We start from the raw sequence: 21,144 nt of genomic DNA on the forward strand, positions 1-21,144 counted from the left end.
TAAGGAAAATAACAATCACAAATGACACAAATACACAAATGAATAAACACGTAAAATGTGGACTGCTAAACATTAGAGCAATTTCCTCCAAATCGCTCTTAGTTAATGAATTAATTAGTGACTATAACATAGATCTTCTAGCTCTAACTGAAACGTGGCTTCAACAAGACGACTACGTCAGACTAAATGAGTCCACCCCACCCACCCATGCTAACCCCACCCACCCATGCTAACTTTCAGACTGCCAGGAGCACAGGCCGAGGTGGTGGTGTGGCAGTGATCTCACACTCAAGCGACTCATGAGCCCTAAAACTAACAATGCATTTCACTCATTTGAAAGCCTTATGCTGTCGATCACATGTCCAAATATGAAAAACCAAAAAGGAGTTTTGTTCATAGTTATCTACCGACCTCCTGGTCCCTATTCAGAGTTTTTAACAGAGTTTTCTGACTTTATATCAAACTTAGTGTTAGCCTGGGATAAAATAGTTATAGTTGGAGACTTTAATATCCACGTGAATGTGAGTGATGACGCTCTCAGTAATGCCTTCAGCGCCTTGTTAGACAGCATTGGTTTCACTCAGAATGTAAATAAACCGACTCACACTCATAAGAACACTCTGGATCTTGTCCTAACGTATGGAACAGAGATTAGTGACCTCAGTGTCCTCCCTCAAAACCCTATATTGTCAGATCATTTCCTAATTACCTTTCAGTTTATTCTTAAAGATCATCCAGTCCCACAAAATAAAGTTATAATGAAAAGGACAATATCTGAAAAATCTATCTCAAAATTCAAAGAAATAATAGAGCCAATATTCAGTGACATGTCATGTGATCCTGCTGAGAACAGCTTTAGTCCCAGTTTAAGTGATCAATGTGTCGACTTGACCATGAATTCTCTGAAGTCTGCTCTTGACGTTGTCGCGCCGTTAAAACAGAAGGTCATTAGGCCAAAGCGCGCCTCCCCATGGTACAACCAAGAACTGCGTTCACATAAACAAAGAGTTAGAAAGTTAGAGGGATTATTTCGTCGCTCTCACACCGAAGAATCCCTAAAAGCATGGAAAAGTTGCCTGCTGTCCTATAAGCAGGCTCTGCGTAAGGCCCAAACCAGATATTATTCAAATCTAATAGAAGTCAACAAAAGTAACACTAAATTCCTTTTCAGCACTGTAGCTAGGCTAACAAACTGTCACAGTGCAGTAGAGCCCTCAATCCCAGCTACACTTAGCTCTGATGATTTCCTCCTATTTTTTAATAATAAAATAAAAACAATCAGAGATAAATTAGATGAAATTACCCCCGCTATTAGCCCTGAACTAGCCCAAGCTGTAAATCTAACGTCCCATATAAATCCACCTGTAAACCTAGAAAGGTTCACAGCTGTTGATCAAGAGAGAGAACTTCAGCCATTATGTCCTCTAAAAGCTCAACTTGTGTCCTAGACCCCATTCCAAGCAGACTCCTCAAAGACATTCTTCCCCTAATTATAGACCCTATTCTTAATATAATAAATACTTCACTCCAAAGTGGCTATGTTCCACAGTCCTTCAAACATGCAGTCATTAAACCTCTTCTGAAAAAGCCTAATCTAGATCCCGACCTATTGGTAAACTACAGACCTATTTCAAATCTTCCCTTCGTCTCTAAAATCCTTGAAAAAGTTGTAGTAAAACAGCTTTGTCGCCACCTGCAGGACAATAACTTATTTGAAGTTTTCCAGTCAGGGTTCAGAGCCCACCACAGCACTGAAACTGCACTAGTTAAAGTCACAAATGATTTGTTATTAGCCGCTGACGATGGACTGGTCTCAATCCTGGTTCTGTTGGACCTCAGCGCAGCGTTTGACACCATCGACCACAACATTCTACTGCAGAGGTTAGAATGTGATGTAGGTGTTGGAGGAACAGCGCTCAGCTGGTTTAAATCCTATCTATCTGATAGGTTCCAATTTGTTAATGTAAACCAGAGCTCCTCACCAAGCTCTAAAGTAATTTACGGTGTGCCACAGGGTTCGGTACTCGGTCCAATTCTGTTTACTCTTTATATGCTGCCGTTAGGCAACATTATCAGAAAGCATGACATTAACTTCCACTGCTATGCAGATGACACTCAGCTGTATTTATCAATGAAACCTGATCAGAGCGATCAAGTAGACAGACTTAGTACTTGTGTGAAGGAGATAAAAACCTGGATGACACTAAACTACCTGCTTCTTAACCCTGAAAAAACCGAGGTCATTGTGCTTGGCCCTAAGCATCTACGAGACAATCTATCTGAGCAGATAGTCACACTGGACAATGTCAGTGTAGCCTCCAGTTCTACTGTAAGAAACCTTGGAGTCTTATTTGACCAGGAGCTCTCATTTAAAGCTCATATAAATCAAGCTTGTAAAACAGCCTATTTCCATTTGCGCAACATCGCCAAAATCAGAAGAATCCTGCCTAAAAGTGATGCCGAAAAACTTATCCATGCATTTGTAACGACTAGATTAGACTAATGTAACTCCCTGCTTGCAGCGTGTCCTAAAAGCTCCATAAAAAGCTTTCAACTGGTTCAAAATGCAGCAGCAAGATTACTAACAGGAACAAAAAGAAGAGAGCACATTACGCCAGTGCTGAAGTCTCTTCACTGGCTCCCCGTCGAGTCTAGAATCAAATTCAAAATTCTACTCTTGACCTACAAAGCCATAAATGACGTGGCCCCATCCTACCTCAAAGATGCTATAGAACCATATCATCCAAACAGAGCTCTTCGCTCTCAGAATGCCGGCCTTCTGGTGGTGCCAAGAGTCTCTAAAAGTACTGTAGGAGGTAGAGCGTTTAGCTCCCAAGCTCCTGTGTTATGGAATCAGCTCCCGACCCATGTTAAATATGCTGACACAGTCTCTTCATTTAAGTCCAGGCTTAAAACGTTCCTCTTCGAAATCGCTTATGGTCAGACTAGTTAGGAACATAAAGATAAACCCACAGCTTTAGCTACGCTGCCCTAGGAGTAACTATGCTGGGGGAAGTATGTCAGCTTGAGCACTATCCTCTTCTTCTTCTGACTACTTATGCTATCAAACAATATTTATTTTTTGATTCCACTTGCAAACTGTTCACCGCCTTCTTTTCTTTCTCTCACTCCTGAGGACCTGTGGACCCAGATGCCCCTCCCCTGGTGAAGTGGTCCCTGCCCTGTGTGGACGGTCCCTCATCTGCCTGAAGAGTGGGTCCAGTTCGCCTCAGACGGTCCCTCATCTGCCTGAAGAGTGGGTCCAGCTCGCCTCCGACGGTCCCTCATCTGCCTGAGGAGTGGGTCCAGCTCGCCTCCGACGGTCCCTCTTCTGCCTGAAGAGTGGGTCCAGCTCGACTCAGACGGTCCCTCTTCTGCCTGAAGAGTGGGTCCAGCTCGCCTCCGACGGTCCCTCTTCTGTCTGAAGAGTGGGTCCAGCTCGCCTCCGACGGTCCCTCTTCTGCCTGAAGAGTGGGTCCAGCTCGACTCAGACGGTCCCTCATCTGCCTGAAGAGTGGGTCCAGCTCGACTCAGACGGTCCCTCTTCTGCCTGAAGAGTGGGTCCAGCTCCAGTCTCCTCGTGTCCGTCTGTCCGTCTGTGAGAGTCGGATCTCTCCTTCACTGGAACTCCTCCAGGTTTCTACGCTTTTTTCCCAAAGAGGTTTTTTTGTAGTTTTTCCTGGCCGAGAAGGAGAGTCTAAGGACAGAGGACCCTGGGACATCGTCCCTCGCCACCACAGACATTGTCTGACTTCATCGCCACCACAGACATTGTTGATTCATTTCTCCCTGTGGCCCTCAGAGGCAACTGTTGTTGTGATTTTGGGCCTTACAAAAATAAATTGATTTGATTTGATTTGATTTGAGAGTCATGTGGTGCCGGGGGTTCCTGTACAGGTCTTATACTGAGAGTAATGTGGTGCCGGGGGTTCCTGCACAGGTCTTATACTGAGAGTCATGTGGTGCCGGGGGTTCCTGTACAGGTCTTATACTGAGAGTCATGTGGTGCCGGGGGTTCCTGTACAGGTCTTATACTGAGAGTCATGTGGTGCCGGGGGTTCCTGTACAGGTCTCATACTGAGAGTCATGTGGTGCCGGAGGTTCCTGCACAGGTCTTATACTGAGAGTCATGTGGTGCCGGGGGTTCCTGTACAGGTCTTATACTGAGAGTCATGTGGTGCCTGAGGTTCCTGTACAGGTCTTATACTGAACATACAAACTAAACACGACGTTTCAATCTTAAACTGGTAAAGTTTTTTGACCAAAGGTTTTGTACCAAATAGAACTGACCTGAGACTCAAGGTCTGGAGGACAAAAGGTCTAAAGCTTTGATGTGTTGAAAGAGAAACAGACTTTTATAGTTTTTTTACACATAAAGAGTTATTATAACCAAGACATGAAACAAAGTCATGACCTTCATAACCTCTGACCTTTATAACCTCTGACCTTTATAAACTCTGCCCTTTATAACCTCTGCACTTTTTAACCTCTGACCTATGTAACCTCTGACCTTTATAACCGCTGGCATTTGTAACCTCTGACCTTTATAACCTCTGACCTTTGTAACCTCTGCCCTTTATGACCTCTGACCTTTATAACCTCTGACCTTTATAACCTCTGATCTTTATAAACTCTGCCCTTTATAACCTCTGACCTTTATAACCGCTGGCATTTGTAACCTCTGACCTTTATAACCTCTGACCTTTGTGACCTCTGCCCTTTATGACCTCTGCCCTTTATAACCTCTGACCTTTATAACCTCTGACCTTTGTAACCTCTGACCTTTATAACCTCTGCCCTTTATAACCTCTGACCTTTATAACCTCTGACCTTTGTAACCTCTGACCTTTATAACCTCTGACCTTTATAACCTCTGACTGAGATGTTTTTCCAGGATTATCTAAAGAATAACTACAGTTCTATTAAACACAAATGTAAACAGAAGCTCATGTTGTTTTGACAGATGAAGAGTGGGAGGAGCTCAGAGGCGGAGCTCAAAGTCACATGTTCTTCTGGTGAAACGTGTCATGTTTCTTCATAACTCCAGGTCAAAGGTCAAAGGTCATTATTCACAGGGAAATGCAACTGTTGGAGAAACAGCGCCACCAGGAGGAGAACCACTGTCACGTGTTCTGGGGCTCAAACAAACAAACAAACAAACAAACAAACAAACAGTATTTTCATTGTGACATTTGGACCTGACCTGGACAGATTCAACAGATTCTGGACAAAGTGGGACAAAGTGAACTGCAGTTTGTCCCACTGTGTTCGTGGTGAACGTCCCGTGTACGTCTAATCACAGCAGAAACATTCACACAATATACTATATACTATATACTATATACTATATACTTGTACTATATACTATTTACTATATACTATATACAATATACTATATACTATATACTTGTACTATATACTATTTACTATATACTATATACAATATACTATATACTATATAATATTTACTATATACTATATACTATATACAATATACAATATACTATATACTATATACTATATACTATATACTTGTACTATATACTATTTACTATATACTATATACAATATACTATATACTATATACTTGTACTATATACTATTTACTATATACTATATACAATATACTATATACTATATAATATTTACTATATACTATATACTATATACAATATACACTATACTATATACTATATACTATTTACTATATACAATATACTATATACTATATACAATATACAATATAGTATATACTTGTACTATATACTATTTACTATATACTATATACAATATACTATATACTATATACAATATACACTATACTATATACAATATACTATATATTATATACTATATACTATATACTATATACTATTTACTATATACAATATACTATATACTATATACAATATACAATATACTATATACTTGCACTATATACTATTTACTATATACTATATACAATATACTATGTACTATATAATATTTACTATATACTATATACAATATACTCTATACTATATACAATATACTATATATTATATACTATATACTATTTACTATATACAATATACTATATACTATATACAATATACACTATACTATATACTATATACAACATACACTATACTATATACAATATACTATATAATATATACAATATACAATATACTATATACAATATACACTATACTATATACAATATACAATATACACTATACTATATACTATATACAATATACAATATACAATATACAATATACACTATACTATATACAATATACTATATACTATATACAATATACACTATACTATATACTATTTACAATATACAATATACACTATACTATTTACAATATACAATATACAATATACAATAAACTTTATACTATATACAATATACTATATACTATATACAATATACACTATACACTATACACAATACTATATACAATATACAATATACACTATACACTATACACTATACACTATACACTATACTATATAAAATATACAATATACACTATAAAGTATACAATATACACTATACTGTATACAATATACAATATACAATATACTATATACTCTATACACTATACAATATACTATATACAATATACACTATACACAATACTATATACAATATACAATATACAATATACACTATAAACTATACTATATACTATATACAATATACAATATACAATTTACTATATACTATTTACTTTTACTATTTACTATTAACAATATACAATATACAATAAACTTTATACTATATACAATATACTATATACTATATACAATATACACTATACACTATACACAATACTATACACAATATACAATATACTATATACACTATACACTATACTATATACTATATACTACATACAATATACAATATACACTATACACTATACTATATACACTATACACTATACAATATACTATATACTATATAAAATATACAATATACAATTTACAATAACACTATACACTATACAATATACTATATAAAATATACAATATACAATATACAATATACACTATACACTATACTATATACTATATACTATATACACTATACACCATACACTATACTATATACAATATACACTATACTATATACACTATACAATATACACTATACACTATACTATATACTATATACAATATACACTATACACTATACACTATACTATATACTATATACAATATACAATACAAACTATACAATATACAATACAAACTATACAATATAAAACCACTGCAGTAACAGTGGGACACACGAGGTGGCACTGAAGTGACTTTATGACGTTAAAACAGATTTAATCCTGTTTGTTTTACTCAGGTGTAGTTCTCCTGGTCGCCGGCAGAGGGCGCCAACGCGTGCCACTGATGACGTCAGAGGCGGAGTCACGAGCTCGAGCTGCGGCTGAAAACAAACGTTTGAAAAATGTCTCAAACTGAAGCTTCAGTGAAGCCTCCGCGACGCGCGAGGGAAGAAGACGTGAAGCTCCACAAAGAGACACCGGAGCACCGGGAACAGAGGCCCCGGGACCGGCCCCGGGACCACCGGGAACAGAGGCCCCGGGACCGGCCCCGGGACCACCGGGACCAGAGGCCCCGGGACCACCGGGAAAACCGGGAACACCGGGACCAGAGGCCGCGGGACCAGAGGCCACGGGACCAGAGGCCACGGGACCGGCCCCGGGACCACCGGGACCACCGGGACCCGAGGCACGAGCAGCACAAAGCGGGTGGGTCTGTGGCCGTGGATGTGAGACCATCCATCTGCAGGAGGAGGAGGAGGAGAGGAGGGAGAGGAGGAGGAGGAGGAGGAGGAGGAGGAGGAGGGGGAGGAGGGAGAGGAGGAGGAGGAGGAGGGGGAGGAGGAGGGAGAGGAGGAGGAGGGGGAGGAGAAGGAGGAGGGAGAGGAGGAGGAGGGAGAGGAGGAGGAGGAGAGAGAGGAGGAGGAGGAGGAGGAGGGGGAGGAGGGAGAGGAGGAGGAGGAGGAGGGAGAGGAGGAGGAGGAGAGAGAGGAGGAGGAGGAGGAGGAGGAGGAGGAGGGAGAGGAGGAGGAGGGGGAGGAGAGAGAGGAGGAGGAGGAGGAGGAGGAGGAGAGAAAGGAGGAGGAGGGGGAGGAGGAGGAGGAGGAGGGAGAGGAGGAGGAGGAGGGAGAGGAGGAGGAGGAGAGAGAGGAGGAGAAGGAGGAGGGAGAGGAGAAGGAGGAGAGGAGGAGGAGGAGAGAGAGGAGAAGGAGGAGGGAGAGGAGGAGGGGGAGGAGAAGGAGGAGGGAGAGGAGGAGGAGGGAGAGGAGGAGGAGGAGAGAGAGGGGGAGGAGGGAGAGGAGGAGGAAGAGGAGGGAGAGGAGGAGGAGGAGAGAGAGGAGGAGGAGGAGGAGGAGGGAGAGGAGGAGGAGGGGGAGGAGGAGGAGGAGGAGGAGGAGGAGAGAAAGGAGAAGGAGGGGGAGGAGGAGGAGGAGGAGGAGGAGAGAAAGGAGGAGGAGGGAGAGGAGGAGGAGGAAGAGAGAGAGAGGAGGGGGGAGAGAGGATGGAGGTCACACATGGACCTTTAAAGTCTGTTTCAGAACATGACCTTAGAACTGAATGTCTGATGTAGAGTCCTTCAGGTCTAATATAGAGTCCTTCAGGTCTAATATAGAGTCCTAATGTAGAGTCCTTCAGGTCTAATATAGAGTCCTTCAGGTCTAATATAGAGTCCTTCAGGTCTAATATAGAGTCCTTCAGGTCTAATATAGAGTCCTTCAGGTCTAATATAGAGTCCTTCAGGTCTAATGTAGAGTCCTTCAGGTCTAATGTAGAGTCCTTCAGGTCTAATGTAGAGTCCTAATATAGAGTCCTTCAGGTCTAATGTAGAGTCCTTCAGGTCTAATATAGAGTCCTTCAGGTCTAATATAGAGTCCTTCAGGTCTAATATAGAGTCCTTCAGGTCTAATGTAGAGTCCTTCAGGTCTAATGTAGAGTCCTTCAGGTCTAATGTAGAGTCCTAATATAGAGTCCTTCAGGTCTAATATAGAGTCCTAATGTAGAGTCCTTCAGGTCTAATGTAGAGTCCTTCAGGTCTAATATAGAGTCCTTCAGGTCTAATGTAGAGTCCTTCAGGTCTAATATAGAGTCCTTCAGGTCTAATATAGAGTCCTAATGTAGAGTCCTTCAGGTCTAATATAGAGTCCTTCAGGTCTAATGTAGAGTCCTTCAGGTCTAATATAGAGTCCTTCAGGTCTAATGTAGAGTCCTTCAGGTCTAATGTAGAGTCCTTCAGGTCTAATATAGAGTCCTTCAGGTCTAATGTAGAGTCCTTCAGGTCTAATGTAGAGTCCTTCAGGTCTAATATAGAGTCCTTCAGGTCTAATGTAGAGTCCTAATATAGAGTCCTTCAGGTCTAATATAGAGTCCTAATGTAGAGTCCTTCAGGTCTAATGTAGAGTCCTTCAGGTCTAATGTAGAGTCCTTCAGGTCTAATATAGAGTCCATCAGGTCTAATGTAGAGTCCTAATATAGAGTCCTTCAGGTCTAATGTAGAGTCCTTCAGGTCTAATATAGAGTCCTTCAGGTCTAATGTAGAGTCCTTCAGGTCTAATATAGAGTCCTTCAGGTCTAATGTAGAGTCTTAATGTAGAGTCCTTCAGGTCTAATATAGAGTCCTTCAGGTCTAATGTAGAGTCCTAATGTAGAGTCCTTCAGGTCTAATGTAGAGTCCTAATATAGAGTCCTTCAGGTCTAATGTAGAGTCCTTCAGGTCTAATGTAGAGTCCTTCAGGTCTAATGTAGAGTCCTTCAGGTCTAATATAGAGTCCATCAGGTCTAATGTAGAGTCCTTCAGGTCTAATATAGAGTCCTAATATAGAGTCCTTCAGGTCTAATGTAGAGTCCTTCAGGTCTAATGTAGAGTCCTTCAGGTCTAATATAGAGTCCTAATATAGAGTTCTTCAGGTCTAATATAGAGTCCTTCAGGTCTAATGTAGAGTCCTTCAGGTCTAATGTAGAGTCCTTCAGGTCTAATATAGAGTCCTTCAGGTCTAATATAGAGTCCTTCAGGTCTAATGTAGAGTCCTTCAGGTCTAATATAGAGTCCTAATATAGAGTCCTTCAGGTCTAATATAGAGTCCTTCAGGTCTAATGTAGAGTCCTTCAGGTCTAATATAGAGTCCTAATATAGAGTCCTTCAGGTCTAATATAGAGTCCTTCAGGTCTAATGTAGAGTCCTTCAGGTCTAATATAGAGTCCTAATATAGAGTCCTTCAGGTCTAATATAGAGTCCTTCAGGTCTAATATAGAGTCCTTCAGGTCTAATATAGAGTCCTTCAGGTCTAATGTAGAGTCCTTCAGGTCTAATGTAGAGTCCTTCAGGTCTAATATAGAGTCCTTCAGGTCTAATGTAGAGTCCTAATGTAGAGTCCTTCAGGTCTAATGTAGAGTCCTAATGTAGAGTCCTCCAGGTCTAATATAGAGTCCTTCAGGTCTAATGTAGAGTCCTTCAGGTCTAATGTAGAGTCCTTCAGGTCTAATATAGAGTCCATCAGGTCTAATATAGAGTCCTAATATAGAGTCCTTCAGGTCTAATATAGAGTCCTTCAGGTCTAATGTAGAGTCCTTCAGGTCTAATGTAGAGTCCTAATATAGAGTCCTTCAGGTCTAATGTAGAGTCCTTCAGGTCTAATATAGAGTCCTAATATAGAGTCCTTCAGGTCTAATGTAGAGTCCTTCAGGTCTAATGTAGAGTCCTTCAGGTCTAATATAGAGTCCATCAGGTCTAATATAGAGTCCTAATATAGAGTTCTTCAGGTCTAATATAGAGTCCTTCAGGTCTAATGTAGAGTCCTTCAGGTCTAATGTAGAGTCCTAATATAGAGTCCTTCAGGTCTAATGTAGAGTCCTTCAGGTCTAATATAGAGTCCTAATATAGAGTCCTTCAGGTCTAATGTAGAGTCCTTCAGGTCTAATGTAGAGTCCTTCAGGTCTAATATAGAGTCCTTCAGGTCTAATATAGAGTCCTAATATAGAGTTCTTCAGGTCTAATATAGAGTCCTTCAGGTCTAATGTAGAGTCCTTCAGGTCTAATGTAGAGTCCTTCAGGTCTAATATAGAGTCCTTCAGGTCTAATATAGAGTCCTTCAGGTCTAATGTAGAGTCCTTCAGGTCTAATATAGAGTCCTTCAGGTCTAATATAGAGTCCTTCAGGTCTAATGTAGAGTCCTTCAGGTCTAATGTAGAGTCCTTCAGGTCTAATGTAGAGTCCTAATATAGAGTCCTTCAGGTCTAATATAGAGTCCTAATGTAGAGTCCTTCAGGTCTAATGTAGAGTCCTAATGTAGAGTCCTCCAGGTCTAATATAGAGTCCTTCAGGTCTAATGTAGAGTCCTTCAGGTCTAATATAGAGTCCTTCAGGTCTAATATAGAGTCCTTCAGGTCTAATGTAGAGTCCTTCAGGTCTAATGTAGAGTCCTAATATAGAGTCCTTCAGGTCTAATATAGAGTCCTAATGTAGAGTCCTTCAGGTCTAATGTAGAGTCCTAATGTAGAGTCCTCCAGGTCTAATATAGAGTCCTTCAGGTCTAATGTAGAGTCCTTCAGGTCTAATGTAGAGTCCTTCAGGTCTAATATAGAGTCCTTCAGGTCTAATGTAGAGTCCTTCAGGTCTAATACAGAGTCCATCAGGTCTAATATAGAGTCCTTCAGGTCTAATGTAGAGTCCTTCAGGTCTAATGTAGAGTCCTTCAGGTCTAATGTAGAGTCCTTCAGGTCTAATGTAGAGTCCTTCAGGTCTAATATAGAGTCCTAATATAGAGTCCTTCAGGTCTAATGTAGAGTCCTTCAGGTCTAATGTAGAGTCCTTCAGGTCTAATATAGAGTCCTTCAGGTCTAATATAGAGTCCTTCAGGTCTAATATAGAGTCCTTCAGGTCTAATGTAGAGTCCTAATGTAGAGTCCTTCAGGTCTAATATAGAGTCCTTCAGGTCTAATGTAGAGTCCTTCAGGTCTAATACAGAGTCCATCAGGTCTAATGTAGAGTCCTTCAGGTCTAATGTAGAGTCCTTCAGGTCTAATATAGAGTCCTAATATAGAGTCCTTCAGGTCTAATGTAGAGTCCTTCAGGTCTAATGTAGAGTCCTTCAGGTCTAATATAGAGTCCTTCAGGTCTAATATAGAGTCCTTCAGGTCTAATATAGAGTCCTTCAGGTCTAATATAGAGTCCTTCAGGTCTAATGTAGAGTCCTAATGTAGAGTCCTTCAGGTCTAATATAGAGTCCTTCAGGTCTAATATAGAGTCCTTCAGGTCTAATATAGAGTCCTTCAGGTCTAATGTAGAGTCCTAATATAGAGTCCTTCAGGTCTAATGTAGAGTCCTAATGTAGAGTCCTTCAGGTCTAATGTAGAGTCCTAATATAGAGTCCTTCAGGTCTAATATAGAGTCCTTCAGGTCTAATGTAGAGTCCATCAGGTCTAATGTAGAGTCCTTCAGGTCTAATATAGAGTCCTTCAGGTCTAATATAGAGTCCTTCAGGTCTAATATAGAGTCCTTCAGGTCTAATATAGAGTCCTTCAGGTCTAATGTAGAGTCCTTCAGGTCTAATGTAGAGTCCTAATGTAGAGTCCTTCAGTGTGTTGTGTTGTGTGTCAAATCAAATCAATTTATTTTTGTAAGGCCCAAAATCACAACAACAGTTGCCTCTGAGGGCCACAGGGAGAAATGAATCAACAATGTCTGTGGTGGCGATGGAGTCAGACAATGTCTGTGGTGGCGATGGAGTCAGACAATGTCTGTGGTGGCGATGGAGTCAGACAATGTCTGTGGTGGCGAGGGACGATGTCCCAGGGTCCTCTGTCCTTAGACTCTCCTTCTCGGCCAGGAAAAACTACAAAAAAACCTCTTTGGGAAAAAAGCGTAGAAACCTGGAGGAGTTCCAGTGAAGGAGAGATCCGACTCTCACAGACGGACAGACGGACACAAGGGAGACTGGAGCTGGACCCACTCTTCAGGCAGATGAGGGACCGACTGAGTCGAGCTGGACCCACTCTTCAGGCAGATGAGGGACCGTCGGAGGCGAGCTGGACCCACTCTTCAGGCAGATGAGGGACCGTCTGAGGCGAACTGGACCCACTCTTCAGGCAGATGAGGGACCGTCCACACAGGGCAGGGACCACTTCACCAGGGGAGGGGCATCTGGGTCCACAGGTCCTCAGGAGTGAGAGAAAGAAAAGAAGGCGGTGAACAGTTTGCAAGTGGAATCAAAAAATAAATATTGTTTGATAGCATAAGTAGTCAGAAGAAGAAGAGGATAGTGCTCAAGCTGACATACTTCCCCCAGCATAGTTACTCCTAGGGCAGCGTAGCTAAAGCTGTGGGTTTATCTTTATGTTCCTAACTAGTCTGACCATAAGCGATTTCGAAGAGGAACGTTTTAAGCCTGGACTTAAATGAAGAGACTGTGTCAGCATATTTAACATGGGTCGGGAGCTGATTCCATAACACAGGAGCTTGGGAGCTAAACGCTCTACCTCCTACAGTACTTTTAGAGACTCTTGGCACCACCAGAAGGCCAGCATTCTGAGAGCGAAGAGCTCTGTTTGGATGATATGGTTCTATAGCATCTTTGAGGTAGGATGGGGCCATGTCATTTATGGCTTTGTAGGTCAAGAGTAGAATTTTGAATTTGATTCTGGACTCGACGGGGAGCCAGTGAAGAGACTCCAGCACTGGCGTAATGTGCTCTCTTCTTTTTGTTCCTGTTAGTAATCTTGCTGCTGCATTTTGAACCAGTTGAAAGCTTTTTATGGAGCTTTTAGGACACGCTGCAAGCAGGGAGTTACATTAGTCTAATCTAGTCGTTACAAATGCATGGATAAGTTTTTCGGCATCACTTTTAGGCAGGATTCTTCTGATTTTGGCGATGTTGCGCAAATGGAAATAGGCTGTTTTACAAGCTTGATTTATATGAGCTTTAAATGAGAGCTCCTGGTCAAATAAGACACCAAGGTTTCTTACAGTAGAACTGGAGGCTACACTGACATTGTCCAGTGTGACTATCTGCTCAGATAGAGCGTCTCGTAGATGCTTAGGGCCAAGCACAATGACCTCGGTTTTTTCAGGGTTAAGAAGCAGGTAGTTTAGTGTCATCCAGGTTTTTATCTCCTTCACACAAGTACTAAGTCTGTCTACTTGATCGCTCTGATCAGGTTTCATTGATAAATACAGCTGAGTGTCGTCTGCATAGCAGTGGAAGTTAATGTCATGCTTTCTGATAATGTTGCCTAATGGCAGCATATAAAGAGTAAACAGAATTGGGCCAAGTACCGAACCCTGTGGCACACCGTAAATTACTTTAGAGCTTGGTGAGGAGCTCTGGTTTACATTAACAAATTGGAACCGATCAGATAGATAGGATTTAAACCAGCTGAGGGCTGTTCCTCCGACACCTACATCACATTCTAACCTCTGCAGTAGAATGTTGTGGTCAATGGTGTCAAACGCTGTGGTGGGCTCTGAACCCTGCTGTGGTGGGCTCTGAACCCTGCTGTGGTGGGCTCTGAACCCTGCTGTGGTGGGCTCTGAACCCTGCTGTGGTGGGCTCTGAACCCTGCTGTGGTGGGCTCTGAACCCTGCTGTGGTGGGCTCTGAACCCTGACTGGAAAACTTCAAATAAGTTATTGTCCTGCAGGTGGCGACAAAGCTGTTTTACTACAACTTTTTCAAGGATTTTAGAGACGAAGGGAAGATTTGAAATAGGTCTGTAGTTTACCAATAGGTCGGGATCTAGATTAGGCTTTTTCAGAAGAGGTTTAATGACTGCATGTTTGAAGGACTGTGGAACATAGCCACTTTGGAGTGAAGTATTTATTATATTAAGAATAGGGTCTATAATTAGGGGAAGAATGTCTTTGAGGAGCTTGGAATGGGGTCTAGGACACAAGTGGAGCTTTTAGAGGACATAATGGCTGAAGTTATCTCTGCTTGATCAACAGCTGTGAACCTTTCTAAGTTTACAGGTGGATTTATATGGGACGTTAGATTTACAGCTTGGGCTAGTTCAGGGCTAATAGCGGGGGTAATTTCATCTAATTTATCTCTGATTGTTTTTATTTTATTGTTAAAAAATAGGAGGAAATCATCAGAGCTAAGTGTAGCTGGGATTGAGGGCTCTACTGCACTGTGACAGTTTGTTAGCCTAGCTACAGTGCTGAAAAGGAATTTAGTGTTACTTTTGTTGACTTCTATTAGATTTGAATAATATCTGGTTTGGGCCTTACGCAGAGCTTGCTTATAGGACAGCAGGAAACTTTTCCATGCTTTTAGGGATTCTTCGGTGTGAGAGCGACGAAATAATCCCTCTAACTTTCTAACTCTTTGTTTATGTGAACGCAGTTCTTGGTTGTACCATGGGGAGGCGCGCTTTGGCCTAATGACCTTCTGTTTTAACGGCGCGACAACGTCAAGAGCAGACTTCAGAGAATTCATGGTCAAGTCGACACATTGATCACTTAAACTGGGACTAAAGCTGTTCTCAGCAGGATCACATGACATGTCACTGAATATTGGCTCTATTATTTCTTTGAATTTTGAGATCGATTTTTCAGATATTGTCCTTTTCATTATAACTTTATTTTGTGGGACTGGATGATCTTTAAGAATAAACTTAAAGGTAATTATGAAATGATCTGACAATATAGGGTTTTGAGGGAGGACAATGAGGTCACTAATCTCTGTTCCATACGTTAGGACAAGATCCAGAGTGTTCTTGTGAGTGTGAGTCGCTTTATTTACATTCTGAGTGAAACCAATGCTGTCTAACAAGGCGCTGAAGGCATTCAGGCAAGGTGTGTGTGTGTGTGTGTGTTGTGCTCTGGACACAGTCTGTTTATTCTCCAGTACAAATGTGTCCTGCAGGTGTCCAGATGCCCTGCCTGAGTCCAGACCCGGGTCGGAACCAGGGACCAGAGACTCCACGGATCAAAGAGGAACCAGAAGAACCAGAAGAACCAGAGGAACCAGAGGAACCGAGCGTCAAACAAGAGGAAGAGCAGCTGCCACTGTGAGTCCCACACTTTTCTCATTGTGGAGATGAATGTTGAGTGTGTGATGTTGTCTTCACCCTTCAGCTGTTCAGAAGCTCCAGGCTCCGCCCAAAACGAGGAGGACGGCTCGGGAACGGCCGAAGGAGCGGGAAGGAAGAAGTACCAGTGCTCGTTTTGTGACAAGATCTTCGGGTCGAAACAGGATTTACAACGACACATTCGAGTTCACACGGGAGAGAAACCTTTCAGCTGTCCCATCTGCGAGACGGCGTTTACCCAAAAGGTTCATCTGGAGATCCACACGAGGACACACACGGGCGAGAAGCCATTCAGCTGCTCCACCTGTGACAAGGTGTTCAGAGTGAGCTCCACCCTCAAACTGCACATGAGGACGCACACGGGCGAGAAACCCTTCAGCTGTTTGGTGTGTCACAAGGCGTTTCCGCACAAGAGTCAGATCGCCGTGCACATGAGGACGCACACGGGCGAGAGACCATTCAGCTGCTCGCTCTGTAAGAAAACATGTACCACCACATCCAACCTGAAGTCGCACATGAAGCACCGGCACCGGAGGGAGACCTTGCAGCTGTTCAACCGCTGACCGCCTGGGATCTTACAGCTGTCCAACTACTGACCGCTGGAGCCCCTACGGCTGTTCAACCCATGGAGATCTTACAACAGATCAACCGCCGACTGCCAGAGACCTTACAGCTGTTCAATCGAGGGCGTGTCCTAAAACACGGCGCACTAAAGAGAAAACCGAGCTCTGAACTTTGAACCGAACTCAAGTGTCATTTCCGTTTGGGAAATGTGTTTCGGGGTTTCTGAAGTCGAGTGAGAAAGTGACACATGCAGGTGACCGGGACCCTGCAGGTGTCCGGGACCCTGCAGGCGACCGGGACCCTGCAGGCGACCGGGACCCTGCAGGTGTACAGGACCCTGCAGGCGACCGGGACCCTGCAGGTGAACAGGTTTAAATGTCCTTTATTTTGTTACATAAAAAGTCCTGGATGGATTTTGTATTTTCATATCAAAGTTTGAGTTAAATTGACAGAAAATTCGCCTCAAAACTTGAATAAATCAGAATCAAATCCTTCCGTTTCGCTCTGTCAAAATCTGTGCTGTGATTGGTGTGTGCAGACTGACCACGCCCCTCAGACTGGATTAAGAACGTTCTAAATCTGTGGAAAAATAATAAGTTTTATAAATCAGATTAAAACAAAGAAAATGAGCGGGAAAATCATTTCATCCTTTGAAATCTTTGTCTGATTTTATTGAACTTAAATTAACCCATTAAAAGACAAAAAATCAGTTTCAGTCTCAAATGATTTTATTTGTTCTTTTCACACGACGACAGTATTTACAGTTCAAATGTACAAACACGTTTCTACGGCAACAGCCTCCACTTTCACCTCCAGATCTTCAAATAAAACATTTTTCTGTCTTTGTTTTTTTTAGCTGCAGAAAAAACTCATTTAGAACAGATTTGTTTCAATCGAAACATTGACATTTTTTCCTCAAACAATCGTCGGTCGAATTTACTTTTTTTTTTATTTATGATTATTATTTTCAACACTTTTCCTGATTTAAACTGGTTGAATGTCAGATAATATTGTTGAAAAGAAGCAGTTTAAATCAGGTTATTAAAAGTAGCTGCTAACAACAGTCAAACAAACAAACAAACAAACATGCAAGAAACCAAAAACATCTAAGTGAAGGATTAAAAACGTTAAAAAGAACCTGAAAACGAAGCGGCAAAAAAAACTTTTCATTAAGTCGTTTTATATCAATTTTGTGATTTTAAAAATACTTTAGTTCTAAAAACAAAGCTGAACAAATTTGTCCTGTTCCAGTGCGAGGGACTCCTCAGGGCTGCGCTTTGTCACCACTTCTGTTCAGAGTCTTTATGGACACTGTTACTAGGAGTGGTCAGGGGTGTGGTCAAGGGTCAGAGGGTGTGGTCTGCGGTTAGAGGGTGCGGTCAGGGGTCGGAGGGTGCGGTCAAGGGTCAGAGGGTGCGGTCTGGGGTCAGAGGGCGTGGTCAGGGGCCGGAGGGCGCGGTCAGGGCCCTGCTACATGCACTGGGACGGTTTGAGCCGAGTGTAAAAGAACAAAGCCGATAAAAAATACATTAAAAAATACACAAAATGTAGTTAAACATTTAATCTTAAAATGGCGGTATTATTGAAGGTCACATCGTTTACAAAGTTGAACCTTTTTTTTCCATATTCATAATGACCCAAGAGCAATTCTAACTTTGACTTCCTGTATAATTAGCACTTAATGATGTCACAAGGTGGAACAGCAAAACAAAACAAGTCCAGGTTTGTGTGTGAAAACGGAAACGGCGACGGGTTCAACAGAAGAGGGTCGTTAGCAGTATCTTTATGCACATTAAAATCACCTGAACTTTCTTCACATTTGCGGCTCCGAAAACATGGTCCAGGAAGTGTTTCTAAAAAAGTGCTGAAAGGTTTGAAATTTAGAACAAGCTTTACATCACGAGAGAAGTCCAAATGTCGCTGGAATAATTCAGATTGACACGTTTAAAGGGACAAAAGGCGCTCGGACACGAGTCGGAGGAAATGAACGTGAAAGTGTTCGTGCGGTTCAAACTTTATGAAGCTACGACGTGTTTTTATGGTTAAATGTGGCAGATGTTATCGCTTTTCCTGGAATGTTCCACGGAATGTTCCATGGAATGGCATTAAACCTGCATCTCCATGGAAACAGACCGGTCGGCTCCGTGGAGAGGCTCACGGAAAAAGTGTGAATCGCGAGATCTCAGTTTAATGCCAAATTGTGGAACATTCCGGGCAAAGCCGAGCAGGTGAAAAGTGGCGCGGCGCAGAGGGGGCGTGGCCTAACGCGGGTGACATCGCTTCAGATTCAGTTTAAGATGTTTCCTGGTGAATGATGTATATGTTCAGATCAGGTCGAGTCTTAAAGGTGGTTCTTGATGCTAGAGTTAGCTCAGAGAAGCTAACGTTAGCATCGCTCCGTGTCCGTCTGGCACTGCCGTTTCCCCCTCAGACGCCCGGCTGTGTTGAAACGCCCCGTGTTTGTCCGAGTCCCGTCGCCGTAGAAACCTGCCGGTGTTTCTTCAGTGCAGGTTTGAGGCCTGAGGAGCCGGCGCGTCCTGCTGTGCCTGCACGGCGCCCCCCGCGGCCCCGGAGGCGGCGCTGCAGGCCGTGGCGCTGGGCCGGGGGTTGAGCCGCGGCGGCAGGGGGTTGGACGTGGGCCGGATCAGGGGCGGCGGCTGCTGTAAGGTGGAGCGCGGCTGGAGGAAGCGCGCCTGCTGCTGGAGCGGGGGAGGGTGACGGTGGAGGGCGGGGGCGGCCGGGAGGGACGGGCGGAGCAGAGGGGGAGGCTGGTGGAGGGAGGAAGAGGAGGAGAGAGGAGGGTGAGAGGAGGAAGAGGAGGAGGCAGCGGCCGGAGAGGCGCCAGAGGAGACCTGAGGGAAGGAGGGAGGAGAGAGGAGAGGAGGGAGGAGAGAGGAGAGGAGAGAGGAGAGGAGGGAGGAGAGGAGGGAGGAGAGGAGGGAGGGAGGAGAGAGGGAGGAGAGAGGGAGGAGGGAGGGAGGAGAGAGGGAGGAGGGAGGGAGGAGGGAGGGAGGAGAGAGGGAGGAGGGAGGGAGGAGAGAAGAGAGGAGGGAGGGAGGAGAGAGGAGAGGAGGGAGGAGAGAGGAGAGGAGAGAGGAGAGGAGGGAGGAGAGGAGGGAGGAGAGGAGGGAGGGAGGAGAGAGGGAGGAGGGAGGGAGGAGAGAGGGAGGAGGGAGGGAGGAGAGAAGAGAGGAGGGAGGAGAGAAGGGAGGAGAGAGGAGAGGAGGGAGGGAGGAGAGAGGAGAGGAGGGAGGAGAGGAGGGAGGAGAGAGGGAGGAGAGAGGAGAGGAGGGAGGGAGGAGAGAGGAGAGGAGGGAGGGAGGAGAGAGGAGAGGAGGGAGGAGAGAGGAGAGGAGAGAGGAGAGGAGGGAGGAGAGGAGGGAGGAGAGGAGGGAGGGAGGAGAGAGGGAGGAGAGAGGGAGGAGGGAGGGAGGAGAGAGGGAGGAGGGAGGGAGGAGGGAGGGAGGAGGGAGGGAGGAGAGAGGGAGGAGGGAGGGAGGAGAGAAGAGAGGAGGGAGGGAGGAGAGAGGAGAGGAGGGAGGAGAGAGGAGAGGAGAGAGGAGAGGAGGGAGGAGAGGAGGGAGGAGAGGAGGGAGGGAGGAGAGAGGGAGGAGAGAGGGAGGAGGGAGGGAGGAGAGAGGGAGGAGGGAGGGAGGAGAGAAGAGAGGAGGGAGGAGAGAAGGGAGGAGAGAGGAGAGGAGGGAGGGAGGAGAGAGGAGAGGAGGGAGGGAGGAGAGAGGGAGGAGGGAGGGAGGGAGGAGAGAAGAGAGGAGGGAGGAGAGGAGGGAGGAGAGAGGGAGGAGAGAGGAGAGGAGGGAGGGAGGAGAGAGGAGAGGAGGGAGGGAGGAGAGGAGGGAGGAGGGAGGGAGGAGGGAGGGAGGAGAGAAGAGAGGAGGGAGGAGAGGAGGGAGGAGAGAGGGAGGAGAGGAGGGAGGAGAGAGGAGAGGAGGGAGGAGAGAGGAGAGGAGGGAGGGAGGAGAGAGGGAGGGAGGAGGGAGGAGAGAGGGAGGAGAGAGGAGAGGAGGAAGGGAGGAGAGAGGGAGAGGGAGGAGAGAGGGAGGAGGGAGGGGAGAGGGGGGGAGGAGGGAGGAGAGGAGAGAGGAGAGAGGGAGGAGAGGAGAGGAGGGAGGAGAGATGTTACATAAACTGTTGTTCATCAGGTTCTTTCATAGATTCACTTTGAGCTTCAGAAGAACGAGTCACAATCAGAGACAACAGTCGTTTGGTGAATTTGACATTTAACAAATAAACATTTCTTTCTGTCTGAGCCGCGGCGAGGGCCACGGGAGCCGCGGCGAGGGCCACGGGAGTCGCGGCGAGGGCCACGGGAGTCGCGGCGAGGGCCACGGGAGCCGCGGCGAGGGCCACGGGAGCCGCGGCGAGGGCCATCTCTCGCTGTCGTTTAGAGTCTGCTGAAGAGTGGGGGGTTTGAGGAGGGAAGGACACGATGCTCGTTGCGTGTTAGAAAGGCCTCACCTCCTCGTCCTCCTCGTCCGTGCTCTTGC

The 21,144-nt window shown here is 44.3% G+C and overlaps 2 protein-coding genes across 3 annotated transcripts in view; one reads left to right on the forward strand and one right to left on the reverse strand.

The window, feature by feature from the left end:
- The first annotated feature begins 15,913 nt into the window (after window positions 1-15,913).
- Window positions 15,914-17,032, forward strand: LOC140377640 (uncharacterized). Its single transcript, XM_072463118.1, has 2 exons — window positions 15,914-16,054; window positions 16,122-17,032. The coding sequence occupies exons 1-2, from the start codon at window positions 15,918-15,920 to the stop codon at window positions 16,636-16,638; spliced, it is 654 nt and encodes a 217-aa protein (XP_072319219.1). The 5' UTR covers window positions 15,914-15,917; the 3' UTR covers window positions 16,639-17,032.
- A 317-nt stretch (window positions 17,033-17,349) lies between these two features.
- Window positions 17,350-21,144, reverse strand: part of rcor3 (REST corepressor 3) — a 25,818-nt gene continuing 22,023 nt past the window's right edge. For both annotated transcript variants that reach the window (XM_072462849.1, XM_072462848.1), the window contains exons 10-11: window positions 21,116-21,144; window positions 17,350-19,491 (exon numbers count right to left, since the gene is read on the reverse strand). The exon at window positions 21,116-21,144 is cut by the window's right edge and continues 213 nt beyond it. In XM_072462849.1, the coding sequence (XP_072318950.1) occupies window positions 19,141-19,491; window positions 21,116-21,144 (380 nt within the window). In that variant the 3' untranslated portion in view covers window positions 17,350-19,140. The remainder of the gene's footprint in view (window positions 19,492-21,115) is intronic.

The sequence above is a fragment of the Eucyclogobius newberryi genome, unplaced genomic scaffold (assembly GCF_026437365.1).
Source record: "Eucyclogobius newberryi isolate DKJ021-1_F unplaced genomic scaffold, fEucNew1.0.hap1 SCAF_4, whole genome shotgun sequence".
Lineage (NCBI taxonomy): Eukaryota > Metazoa > Chordata > Actinopteri > Gobiiformes > Gobiidae > Eucyclogobius > Eucyclogobius newberryi.

Bases quoted from the DNA above. Each gene is read 5' to 3' on its own strand.
- LOC140377640 (XM_072463118.1), top strand. From the start codon at position 15,918: ATGCCCTGCCTGAGTCCAGACCCGGGTCGGAACCAGGGACCAGAGACT. The intron at 16,055-16,121 runs GTGAGTCCCACA...TTCACCCTTCAG, and splicing joins GAGGAAGAGCAGCTGCCACT to CTGTTCAGAAGCTCCAGGCT.